At 42.2% G+C, this 12,655-nt stretch overlaps 1 protein-coding gene across 6 annotated transcripts in view; it reads right to left on the bottom strand.

Moving 5' to 3' along the window:
• The window catches only part of TMC5 (transmembrane channel like 5), an 83,180-nt gene that overhangs the window by 42,006 nt on the left and 28,519 nt on the right, over positions 1–12,655 (bottom strand). For all 6 annotated transcript variants that reach the window (XM_064362537.1, XM_064362542.1, XM_064362538.1 and 3 more), the window contains 2 exons: positions 10,858–11,030; positions 5,217–5,306 (listed from right to left, as the gene is read on the bottom strand). In XM_064362537.1, coding sequence (XP_064218607.1) covers positions 5,217–5,306; positions 10,858–11,030 — 263 coding nt within the window. The remainder of the gene's footprint in view (positions 1–5,216; positions 5,307–10,857; positions 11,031–12,655) is intronic.

Below are 12,655 nucleotides of genomic sequence, written 5' to 3'. Positions count from 1 at the left end.
TGAGTGTAGCAGTACCTTTTCCTGAAAAATCTGATTTAAGGATGGTTGGCTTTGGACCCCAGAGGAAACATTCTCAATCTCTATGACGATTTCATTCATGTGGTCATTGGATAGCATCTCCTGCCTCCCGCAAGCCTTCTTCTCCACTGGGGTGGGCTTCCTGAGACTTCATCCAGCAGTCACACTGGCATTGACTGGGACTCACAAGGAAAAAGTGATGATGATCACAAAGGGATACACCATTCACATTTTTTTAAAATGCCGGGATGAGCTCACCAAAGCCAGCCCTGCATAAATCACAACATAACTCCCTGCATCTATGCCCAGAGGAGTTTTCTCAGGAGGAGGAATGTTTTCCTGCAGAGAATTCTGTCTTGGTAGCTAGGCAAGAAATCTAAAACAGAATCTTTCATTCGAGACAATGGGATTCTAGAAACAGAAGGAAGATATTTTTCTAAACGACTCATAGTCAAAGGGCAAGATTTTTTTTTTTTAAATTTAGTGCCTCTGGCTTAGAACTTATATTTTATAATTTTATATGCCTGTAGAAATCCACTTAGGTTTGCAGAGATGCAGTTATTATCTCCTGATGCCTTAGGTGGTGGACTCTGCTATTTGTCTGCCTCTCAGTGTCCATTTTCCTTTTTTCTCATACCAGCAAAAGCTCATTTCCTGTGCAGATGCAGTGCTCAAAGTCTCCCAGCATCCTTTGCAGCTAAGGGTTAACCTGTGACCCAGTTTTAGCCAATGAGACTTGCGGCTTCCAGGAATGCTGTTTCAAAGGGGACAGTTTGCCTGAGTTGACAATTTACCCTTCACAGTCTTCCTCCAGACATTTAGAAAACAAGAGAATGAACGTTCACCTGCTAAGGATGGTAAAGGAAAAGGCTGCAGAAGGGTCTTTAGTCCTTGAGGGCATCATGTGTGGAGCTGCTGTACAAACTTTGCACTTCCTCCCTCCACGCTTCTTTTTTTTTCATTTTCATTTATTTATTTAGAGACAGAGTCTTTCTTTGTTGCCCAGGCTGGAGTGCAGTGGCGTGATCTCAGCTCACTGTAGCCTCTGTCTCCTTGGTTCAAGCAATTTTCCTGCCTCAGCAAATTTTTGTATTTTTTGCAGAGACGAGGTTTCACCATATTGGCCAGGCTGGTCTCAAACTCCTGACCTGAAGTGATTCTCCTGCCTCAGCCTCCCAAAGTGCTGGGATTACAGGCATAAGCCACCTCGTGTTAAAAAAAAAAAAAAAAAAAGTACAAAATTTTAAACTTTTTATTTTTAGAGATGAAGACTTGCTCTGTCACCCAGGCTGGAATGCAATGGCGTGATCATAACTCACTGCAGCCTTGATCTCCTGAGCTCAAGCAATCCTCCTGCTTCAGCCTCCTGAGTAGCTGGAACCACAGGGGAACCACCATGCCTCCTGGGTACAAGTGATTCTCCAGCTGGGCCTCCCGAGTAGCTGGGGTTATAGGCATGCACCACCATCGCTGGCTAATTTTTGTATTTTTAGTAGAGAGAGAGTTTCGCCACGTTGGCCGGTCTGGTCTGAAACTCCTGACCTCAAATGATCTGCCCAGCTAGGCCTCCCAAAGTGCTGTGATTATAGGCATGAGCTATCATGCTCAGCCAATTTTTCTATTTTTCATAGAGACGGGGTTTCACCATGTTGCTCAGGCTGGTCCCAAACCTCTGAACTCAAGTGATCTGCCCACCTCAGCCTCCAAAAGTCCCGGAATTACAGGTGTGAGCCACTACGCCCAGTCTGGGCTATGATTTAGTTGTATTTGGTTTGTGAATCAGATTCAACACAAAGCAAAAATGATTAAGACAGCCAGGTTCATCTTTTTGTCCTCTATTTCTTTATTACTCTCTGCCTTTTGGGGACTCCTCTTCTATCTATAATAATAATAATAATATTATTATTATTATTATTATGGATACGTGTATATATATGTATACATTTTATTTTTTTCCCATCCATGGTTCCTGGCTCATAACTCCATAGCCCTTGTCATAATGTTAGGATTTTAAGCCTCAGAAAACAGAATTTTTCTCTCTGACCTCTTGCCTCTTTTCACTTGTTCTTTTTTCTCCCCAAGGCAGGACCCCAGTCTTCCCCTACCTTTCTGTCTTGGAGTTGGCCATAAAGAAATTCTCCCTTATTTCAGAAGGGGCCCTACCCCAAACCCTGGAGGGAGGAATGCTACACAGAGAACCCAAGAAGGATCTGAACAGGCAGGCCTTGTTGGGTTTCCCCAATCATCTATAAGTATGAGATCATATACCTTTTGTCCAATCGCATTTTTGTTTTTTTTGAGATGGAGTCTTGCTCTGTCACCCAGGCTAGAGTGTAGTGGCATGATCTCGGCTCACTACAACTTCTGCCTCCTGAGTTCAAGCAATTCTCCTGCCTCGGCCTCCTGTATACCTGGGACTGTAGGCGCTTGCCATCACATCCCCATAAAAGGCCCAAGAGGGCTGGGTTCAGGGAGCTTTCTGATAGCTGAACATGGGGAGGTTCCTGCAGGGTGGCTCAAAAAAAAAAAATAGGGCATGAAAGCTCTGTGCCCTTTCCCATATACCTCACCCTATGCATCTCTTCATCTGTGTCCCTTATAATATTCTTTGTAATAAATCAGTAAACATAAGTGTTTCCCAGAGTTTTGTGAGCTGCTCCAGCAAATTAACCAAACCCAAGGAGGAGGTCATGGGACGCCAACTTGAAGCTGGTTGGTCAGAAGTTCTGGGGCCGGGCATGGTGGCTCACACCTATAGTCCCAGCACTTTGGAAAGCCAAGGTGGGCAAGTCACTTGAGGTCAGGAGTTTGAGATCAGTCTGGCCAACATAGTGAAACCCCATCTCTACTAAAAATACAAAAATTAGCCGGGCGTGTTGGTGCATGCCTGTAATCCCAGCTACACAGGAGGCTGAGGCACAAGAATCGCTTGAACCTGGGATGCAGAGGTTGCAGTGAGCTGAGATGGCGTTGCTGTGCTCCAGCCTGGGTAACCAAGTGAGATTCTGTCTCAAAAATAATAATAATAATAAGAGGAAGAAACTCCGGCGGCCTGGACTTATGGCTGGTGTCTGAAGGAGGTATAGTCTTGGGAACTGCGCCTTTGTCCTGTGGGATCTGACACTATCTCCAGGTAGATAGTGTCAAAATTGAATTGGAGGACAGCCAGCAATGTCTGCTGTAAAGCTGATTACTTTCTTTGTGTGTGGGAGAAACCCTCACCCATTTTTTCACAGAAGCCTTCTGTATTGACGGTTGTTGAATGAGAGAACAGAAAACACACTGTTTTTTTCTGTACAGTCTTCTAACTTCATGCTGGCTAGACAGAGCAGTCATGAAGTTCAAAGGCATTTCTTCTCCCTGACAATTAAAGCCACTCTCTGGGACCAAATCTCTGCCCTGGTGGGGACCAAATAGAGAGTGTGATCATTTATATCTCAATGGTTTTCCCTTCCATGTAGCAATATCTAACCCTCCCTGAAAAGGCATACATCTCTTGAATGATGAGGCTAATGGTTATCTTATAGGCAATGGGGCTGAAAAGTGAGAGTTCTAAGTGGCTTCTCTCTGCATGCATCATTATGTAGATGACCTCATTAATTTATTCCTGTTGCTCACAGATTTGCCTTTTGGCTCCAGCATTCCCTAGTCTCTCTCCTCTGTTGCTTTTTTGTTTTTTGTTTGTTTGTTTGTTTTTGAGACAGGGTCTTGCTCTGTCACCTAGGCTAGATCACAGCCCACTGCAGCCTCAACCTCCCAGGCTCAAGCAATCCTCCCACCTCAGTCTCCCAAAGTGTTGAGATTACAGACATAACCCCCGTGCCTTGCTTACTGCTTCCTTTTTATTTGTCGGTCTCTGCCTCTGATCCAACCTTCATCACCACACACAGTGATCCTTAGACAACTTTGTAACTGATTGCAGCGCCTTCTATCTTTCACCAGTCTGATTGCTCCCATGCTCCACCGTAATAATTATATGAATACTCAAAAAAATTTTGATCAATGCATCACCCCACCAGCACAGACATTAGCCACAGGATAGACAGGTGACCCAATCTTGTCCCCTATAGTAAAAATGATTGTTCCAAGTGTGGGCATGTGCTCCAGTTAGACTGGGCAGAGTCCTTTTGCTGCATTGGAGAAGGATCCAGGGAGGAAGCAAGATTTCCTAATGAGGTGGCTAAGCAGAGGGCTCACATGGGCCTGCTATTGGCCATGTTCTCTGGCCTGTGGACCAGGCCTGACTCACGGAGATGAATGAGGTCTAACCTAAAAAGGAGCTGAGGACCAGGAGCTGAGGATCCAGGACACACCTATACATACAGAACTGAAAAGCAAGATTTACAAAGATGAGAAATGGATGGAAAACCAGAGTCCAGGTGACACTGAGTTTCCTGAGTTCCCTGATAAAAAATCAGGATTGAGGTTCTGATTTCTGTACTCATTCAACAAGTTAATCTAACAAATATCCCTAAAATACTTACTATTTTCCAGGCACTGTATTAGGTGCTGGAAGGTATTAATATTTCTACTTTCAATTCTTTAAGTTTCCCCCATATGCTTTTACCACATGAGCCAATTAATTCCCCTTGGGCTAATGCCTGTTTGAGTTGGGTTTCTGTCACTTGCAAACAGAAGATGCCTAATAAAGATACCCCGATCCTCAGAAGACAACAAACTATACGTCTAAAAGAAAACTCCATTATGATATGTTAAGCAGATTCTGCATTAGTAACCACACTGGAGGCCAAGAGGAAGTGGCGATGGCTGGATTGTCTTGGACATGTTCCTTCTCCAGGGTTGACTTTTTGGTCATTGTCCTTTAAGCCTTACTGTATTAGTCTGTTTTCACACTGCTACAAAAATACTGCCTGAGACTGGCTAATTTATAGACAACAGAGGTTTAATTGACTCACAGTTCCTCATGGCTGGAGGGGTTCTAAGGAAACTTACAAACATGGTGGAAGGTGAAGGGGAAAGTTACGTCTTACATGGCAGCAGGAGAGAGTGAGCGCGGGGAAAGCTGCCACTTTTAAACCAACAGATCTCAAAGGAACTCCCTTACTATCATGAGAACAGCATGGGGGAAACCACCACCATGATCTAATAATCCCCCACCAGGTCTCTCCTTCAACCCGTGGGGATTACAATTTGAAATGAGATTTGGGTGAGACACAGAGCCAAACCGTATCACTTACCTTGGGGAGACTTGTGCCAATCACATTCAGACAATGGTGGGTTTCCATAAGCACGGACAGGATCACTTTCATCTACATAAGCAGGGTTCACTGAAGGGGAGAGGAAGGAGATATTGCCAATTAGTCTCATCACACTAGACATTACTGGCATGCAATCGTTATGATGCGCTAATAATGGTTAGCAACGGTTAATAAGACCGAGACCAGGTCTTTGAGGTTCTAACAGACTGCTGATGAAAAACTTGGGTGGAAAAAAGGACAAAAATACAAAAACAATGCTGTAAAATATAATCAACCTATATCAATGGTTTTCATTTGACTAAGCCATATTTAAAAATAATTGTTGGCAAGACGAAGTAGCTCACGCCTGTAATCCCAGTGCTTTGGGCAGCCAAGGAGGGAGGATTACTAGAGCCCAAAAGTTTGAGACCAGACTGGGCAACACAATGAGACTCTGTCTCTACAAAAAAAAAAGTATATATATACACACACATATATATGTATATATATTTTCATATATATACACACATATGTATATATATTTTCATATATACATGTATATATATTTTCATATATACATGTATATATTTTTATATATACATGTATATATATACATATATATTTTTTTATTTTATATCATGTATATATGATATAAAATACATATTATATATACATAATAAATATATATTATATATGTATATATGTGTATGAATATATTATATATGTATATATTATACATATAATAAATATATATTATATATGTGTATATGTATATAAATATGTGTATAAATATATATGATATAAATATATGTGTATATGTATATATGATATAAAATAATATATATTTTCTATCATATTTTATATATTTTTTGTATTTTAATATATTTATATTGTTATATATAATATAAAAATATATTAAAATATACTATATAACATAATTGTATCTTTATAAATTTCTTTATATATTTATATATAAAATATATAATATAAAAATAAAACTACATTAATATGTATGTAAATATATATTTTAAGACAGGTCCTCACTCTGTAACCTAGGCTGGAGTGCAGTGGTGTGACTTCAATTCACTGCAGCTTTGACCTCCAGGGTTCAAGCAATCCTCCCACCTCAGCCTCCTGAGTAGCTGGGACTACACCCATGTATCACCATGCCTGGCTAATATTTTGTATTTTTTGTAGAGATGGGGTTTCACCATGTTGCCCAGGCTGGTCTTGAACTTCTGGGCTCAAACAATCTGCCAGCCTTGGTCTCTCAAAGTGTTGTGATTACAGGCGTGAGCCAAGGAGCCCAGCAAAAAAAAAAATATGTGTGTGTGTATAAATAATGGTGCACTGAGATCCAGGACACACCTATACATACAGAACTGAAAAATTTTACAAAATAATACTTTGTTTGACTACATAAACTGCACTCTAACATAGCCTTACTCTAGTCTACCCCCCCTTTTTTTTTTTTTTTTGAGACTTGCTCTGTCACCCAGGCTGGAGTGCAGTGGCACAATCTTAGCTCACTGCAACCTCTGCCTCCCAGGTTCAAGTGATTCCCCAGCCTCAGCCTCCTAAGTAGTTGGACTACAGGCGTGTGCCACCATGTCCGGCTAATTTTTGTATTTTTAGTAGAGACAGGGTTTTACCATGTTGGTCAGGCTGGTCTTGAACTCCTGATCTCAGGTAATCCGCCTGCCTCAGCCTCCCAAAGTTCTGGGATTACAGGCATGAGCCACCACACTCAGCCTAGTCCACTCTTTTCTATTTCATTTTTAAAAATCCATTTCACAACTTGTAATAAATTATAACCGAGAATCTGAAAAATACTTGTCTGTGTGTGTACGAAGTTTCCTTCCAGTTCTAGCATTTTGTGATGACATATGAATAAATTTGAAATAGGGCATGATTTCCTTAGGGACTGAGTTCATCCTAGCATCTGAAGGCTGCAGTGAGCTGAGATTGCACCACTGCACTCCAGCCTGGGTGACAGAGCAGGAGGTTTGCCTCAAAAATCAATAAATAATAGGACCTTCACATAGGCTTATTGGGGGAGTTGAATCAGTGAATACATGTAAAGTAATTAAATAACCCTAGAACAAGTAAACTCTAATATCTATTAACTGTCATAGATTAATTGTTATTCAGCAAATATTACACTTCCCCTACCTTCTCCACCTCCATTGATATTGGGCTTAATTATGTGACTTGATTTTAACAATGGAATGTGGCAGAAGTGACAGTGTGCCAGTTCCAAGCCAAGGCTTTTAAACCGTGTGTTTCTGCTTGCCACTTTGAGCACTTTTAGCTTATGCCATGGGAAGACGTTGGCCTAGGTTGCTCACTGATCCAAGAAGAGGGATGCTAGAACTAAATAGAACCCATGACCTAGAGCCAAGCACAACAAACTCAGCCTGGTTTAGCCGCACCCCAACCCCAACCTTGCAGATGCATAAGAAATAAATGCTTGTTTATTGTACAATTCTAGGTTTTTGGAGTTGTTTGTTATGCAGCATTCCTGTGGCAATAGCTAGCTGATACAACTCTTACAGTTGTTGTTGTTGCTATTAACTTAGCATTTTTCGAACACCTACTGTGGGCCAGGCACTGTGACACTAGAAAGAGCACCTGGAGCCTTGAAGGATGCATAGATGAATACAGGTTCTCCTTAAGGAGTGAACACTTTATGAGGATGAGGTGACACTGGACAAGTGATTGCCAAGGGCTGCAAACTTTGTCCTACAAAGGATCCCAGAGAAGGAAGCTACACTGATCTGCTTTTTTTTTTTTTTAAGCATTTTAACTTCCAACATTCTAAACATTCTATAAAGCTTGGTGGTCAGGAATCTGTGCTTGCCCTGATTCAATCCATCAGTAATGCAGGGTAAATAAGACATCAGGCTCTGGGTAGAGAGAAGGGATTCGATCCCAGCTCTGTCAATTTAGTAAGTGAGTGACTTTGTGCATGTTTCTTTCTGAGCCTTAGTTTTCCTATCTGTTAAAACAGGGAGAAGTGGCAGTGCCTGCTTGAAAGGTTGTACAGATTAAATGAGATAATAAAAGTCAAGTGCTGGACAGAGACTCCAGGGCCTAGGAAACACTCAAGACTTGCTTGCAATTATTAGTTCCACTTGCATTGGAGTTAGGGCAGTGTGTCTTAATCTTGTTTCATTATCATCCCCCTAAGCAGGGGAGACATCTTTTCCTTATTGCCGTCCTCTAAGAAATTTTAATACCAAAGATATACCGTATATCTGTTTGTGTACTATATGTATATCTGTACTTCATATACCAAAAGAGTGAGATTGTTTTTCTGGCCTTTCAAGAGCAAACTTTCCCCCCTTGGGATTTCTACTGCCCCTAGGGAGGAATGCATGGAATAAAGGTTTGGAATAGCCCTGAGCTGAACAAGTGATATCTGTGCTCCCAAAGGAATATTTCTTTGCTTTCTTCTTTTTTTTTTCTTCAAGACAGAGTCTTGCTCTGTCGCCCAGGCTGGAGGGCAGTGGCACGATCTTGGCTCACTGCAACCTCTGCCTCCTGAGTTCATGCGTTTCTCCTGCCTCAGCCTTCCAAGTAGCTGGGATAACGGGTGCCTGCCACCATGCCTGGCTAATTTTTGTATTTTTAGTAAAGACGAGGTTTCACTATGTTGGCCAGGCTGGTCTCGAACTCCTGACCTCGTGGTCTGCCTGCCTAGGCCTCCCAAAGCCCTGGGATTACAGGTGTGAGCCATCGTACCTGGCCTTCCCTTCCCTTCCTTTCCCTTCCCTTCCCTCCTTTCTCTTTCTTTCCTTCTTTCTTTCCTTTTTCTTTCTTTTCTTTTCTTTCTTCTTTCTTTTTTTTTTGAGACAGGTCTCACTTTTTCACTCAGGCTGGAGTGCAGTGGTACAAGCATGGTTTACTGCAGCCTCAACCTCCCAGACTCAAGCAATCCTCCTGTGTCAGTCTCTAAAGTAGCTGGGACCCCAGGTGTGTGCCACCATGCCCAGCTAATTTTTAAAATTAGGCCCAGATTGAAAATGTTCAACATGTTAACAGTCAGTGTTTTCATTAGCACAGGGCTATGCATCCTGTCCCCTCCTCTCTGCCGTCTTCCAAACCTTCCCCATCTACTCCTAAAGGCTTATCAATCTTCCATCTGCACTTCCCAGCACTTGGGTCTCTTGTTCTCTTATTAGCTGAACACTTCCTCCCTTTTCTGACCTCCTCAGGCTCCAAATTCCTTTAATATTGCCTGGATTTTTTTTTTCTCTTATGCCATCAAATGGCTTCCTGGAACAAGTCTCTTTTTCCTCCTGGAAAGTAAGAACTGTTCAGAATTTGCCCAGGCTCAGGCCTGCAATCCCAGCACTTTCGGAGGCCAAGGCTGGAAGATTGCTGAAAGCTAGGAGTTCAAGACAAGCCTGGGCAACATAGGAAGACCCCATTTTTGTCAGGCATAAAAAAATGTTCCAGGCATGGTGGCATGCACCTGTAGTCCCAGCTACTGGGGAGGCTGAGGTGGGAGGATTTCTTGAGCCTAGGAGTTCGAGGCTGCAGTGAGCTACTATCCGCCTGGGTGACAGAGCAAGACCCTGTCTCTTAAAAAAAAAAAAAAAAAAGAACTGATCAGAATTTCCTTTGCCTCCTGGAGCTAAGCATCTTACCTATACACACAACAAATGAAATGAGAATATGATTTTTCAAACATTAATAGTTTCATTGCTAATTTTCTTTAGTCTTTTTTTTTTTTTTTTTTGAAACAGAGTCTCACTCTGTTGCCCAGCCTGGAGTACAGTGGTGCTATCTTGGCTCACTGCAATCTCCGCCTCTCGGACTCAAGCGATTCTTCTGCCTCAGCCTCCCAGGTAGCTGGGATTATAGGTACCTGCCACTGTGCCTGGCTAATTTTTTGTATTTTTAGTAGAGACAGGGATTCATCAGGTTTGCCAGGCTGGTCTCCAACTCCTAACCTCAGGTGATCCACCTGCTTCAGCCTCCCAAAGTGCAAGGATTACAGGTGTGAGCCACCACACCCGGCCTTTTCTTTAGTCTTGATGTGCCACCTTCGTTGACCTATTTAGGCTTTAAATAACATGAGGGCAGAGCTACCTCTTAACTCCTTTTCCCCAGTAGGTTCTGAACACGTAAGTGCTGATTGTCTCAATGCCTATGGGATATGCTAAACTATAGGTGGCCACTGGCAGCTCACACAAAAATGTGATTTTGTTTGCCCACCTTAGTGTTTTTACTTTTAAAAATGATTTTGGAATACATAAACATCAGGTTTCACATAAAACCCCAAATATATGGCTTCTGCCGAAAAATATGAGGATCTCGCCACACTGATCCCACCTTGCCACATAACCACTGTGGACTGAACTTCACCACCTCCAGGAGGCACAGGGTTCACAGGTCCCCATTTCCCACAACCCCTCCCTGACTTTCTTTTATAATTGAAGACAATTAGCTTGGCGTCTCTAAACATTGAATTCTCAACTCTTGTATGTAAAAAAAAAAACAAAAAACAAAAAACAGTCTCTGAGATTGGAAGGATACATCAATTCTATTGCCAAGCCTCCTTAATGACTGTACCCCTAAATCCACTGATTTTATTTTCTTCCCAGGATATGATCCTGGCTTAATAAAGGCTTACCATAGCCATTTCCAGGAGCACCTGGCAGAGACTGCCTATATGAGTTTGCCATCTCCATGGATGCCATTTCAATGCTTTCAGGGTGATCTTCATTCTCTCCCCAAAGGTTGCCCAAGGAGCCATCACTCCTGTGATGAAATGATGGCTGGATTGAAGATGTTCTGCTGAGCACCCTAAAATCCCAAAATAATGGATTACTATTCAACCAGGAGTATGGTAAGGATTGTCATGCATGTATCCATCCACCCATCCATCCATCCATCTCATCCATGTATCCATCCATTCGATCGTGTATTCATCCATCCATTTATCCATCCATCCATCCATTCTTCCATTTACCCATTCATCCACCCATTGATTCATCCATTTATCCATCTATCCATCCACTCATCCATCCAACCATACATACATTTATCCATCTATCCATCCATGTATCTATCCATGTATCTATCCATTCATTAATGTATCCATCCATCTATCCATTCCATTCCATTCCATTTCACAAATGTGGACTAAATGCCAACCCTGAGTTGGGGATGGGCTAGGAAGTGAGGATATCAAGAGGAAAACATGGGGTATCTGCCCTCAAGAAGCTCCCAGTACAAGTTGGTGCAGCTTCTTAGACACAGCTATGAGCAATTATACTACAAGTAGAAACGGGTGAGTATCCGAAGACAGGCCCAAGGAGTTCAGAGGAAAGAGTTGACCTACTTAGGCCAACTAAAGAGAGTTTTGGGAGAAATCTACATGGAAAGATACATGCGAGCGGGGATTGAAAGGCTACATGGGGGAGGGCATTCCAAGGATGAAGAACAGCATTAAAAAAGGTGTGAGGCCAGAAAGTGCTGAATAAATAAAGGAAATGCTATGAAAATCAATTAATAAGTAATGATTCTTAATTTAATACATATACCAATTCCCAAGCTTCATCCCAGACAATTAAGTCAGAAAGCTCTGAAGGTTGGGCCCAGGCATCCGTATTATTTTTAAAGTTCCCCAGATAACTGGGTAACTCTAAGGACCAGCCAAAGTCAAGAACCACTGACCTAGAGTATAGGGTCAAGGCAGGGGGCAGACAGGAGACATAAGAGGAGATCAGTCAGGCTGATCTTTGGCTGGCATCTTACATTAACACGATGTATCCTTATTCATAAATGTTCTATAAGTGAAGTTGGGAGATCTTTCTCCCGAAGGCTATGGGGACCCACGGAAGATGAAAAGCAAGGGAGTGACAGGATCAAAGGCAGGCTTTGGAATGATGAATCAGGCTTTGGATAATAAGAACAGGATGGACATTTTCACCTGGTCCTGTTAACCCTACTATTTGGGTTCTAAAGACATCGTGACTGCTGCACACAAATCCTATACCCTTGTTCCTAAAGATAAATACAAGCCACCAGTTTTTTAAAATTTAAATTTATAAATATTACTAGTAGAAACAGTAAATGCAAAATCAGACTCATATTGGTTAAAACTTCACATGGTAAACATTGTTATTGATGAAACCACAAACTGACTTAAAAAAATCACATTCTAGACTGGGCACAGTGGCTCATGTCTATAATCCCCAGCACTTTGGGAGGCCGAGGCAGGTGGATTATTTGAGGTCAGGAGTTCAAGATCAGCCTGGCCAACATAGTGAAACCCTGTCTCTAATAAAAATACAAACACTAGCTGGGCATGGTGCTGCATGCCTGTAATCCCAGCTACTTGGGAGGCTGAGGCAGGAGAATCACTTTGAACCCGAGACACGGAAGTTGCAGTGAGCCAAGATTGTGCCACTGCACTCCAGCCTGGA

The sequence above is a fragment of the Aotus nancymaae genome, unplaced genomic scaffold (assembly GCF_030222135.1).
Source record: "Aotus nancymaae isolate 86718 unplaced genomic scaffold, 86718_ANA_hifiasm-v0.15.2.pri h1tg000049l, whole genome shotgun sequence".
Classification (NCBI taxonomy): domain Eukaryota; kingdom Metazoa; phylum Chordata; class Mammalia; order Primates; family Aotidae; genus Aotus; species Aotus nancymaae.
This window is presented reverse-complemented; position numbering and strand designations above follow the sequence as displayed.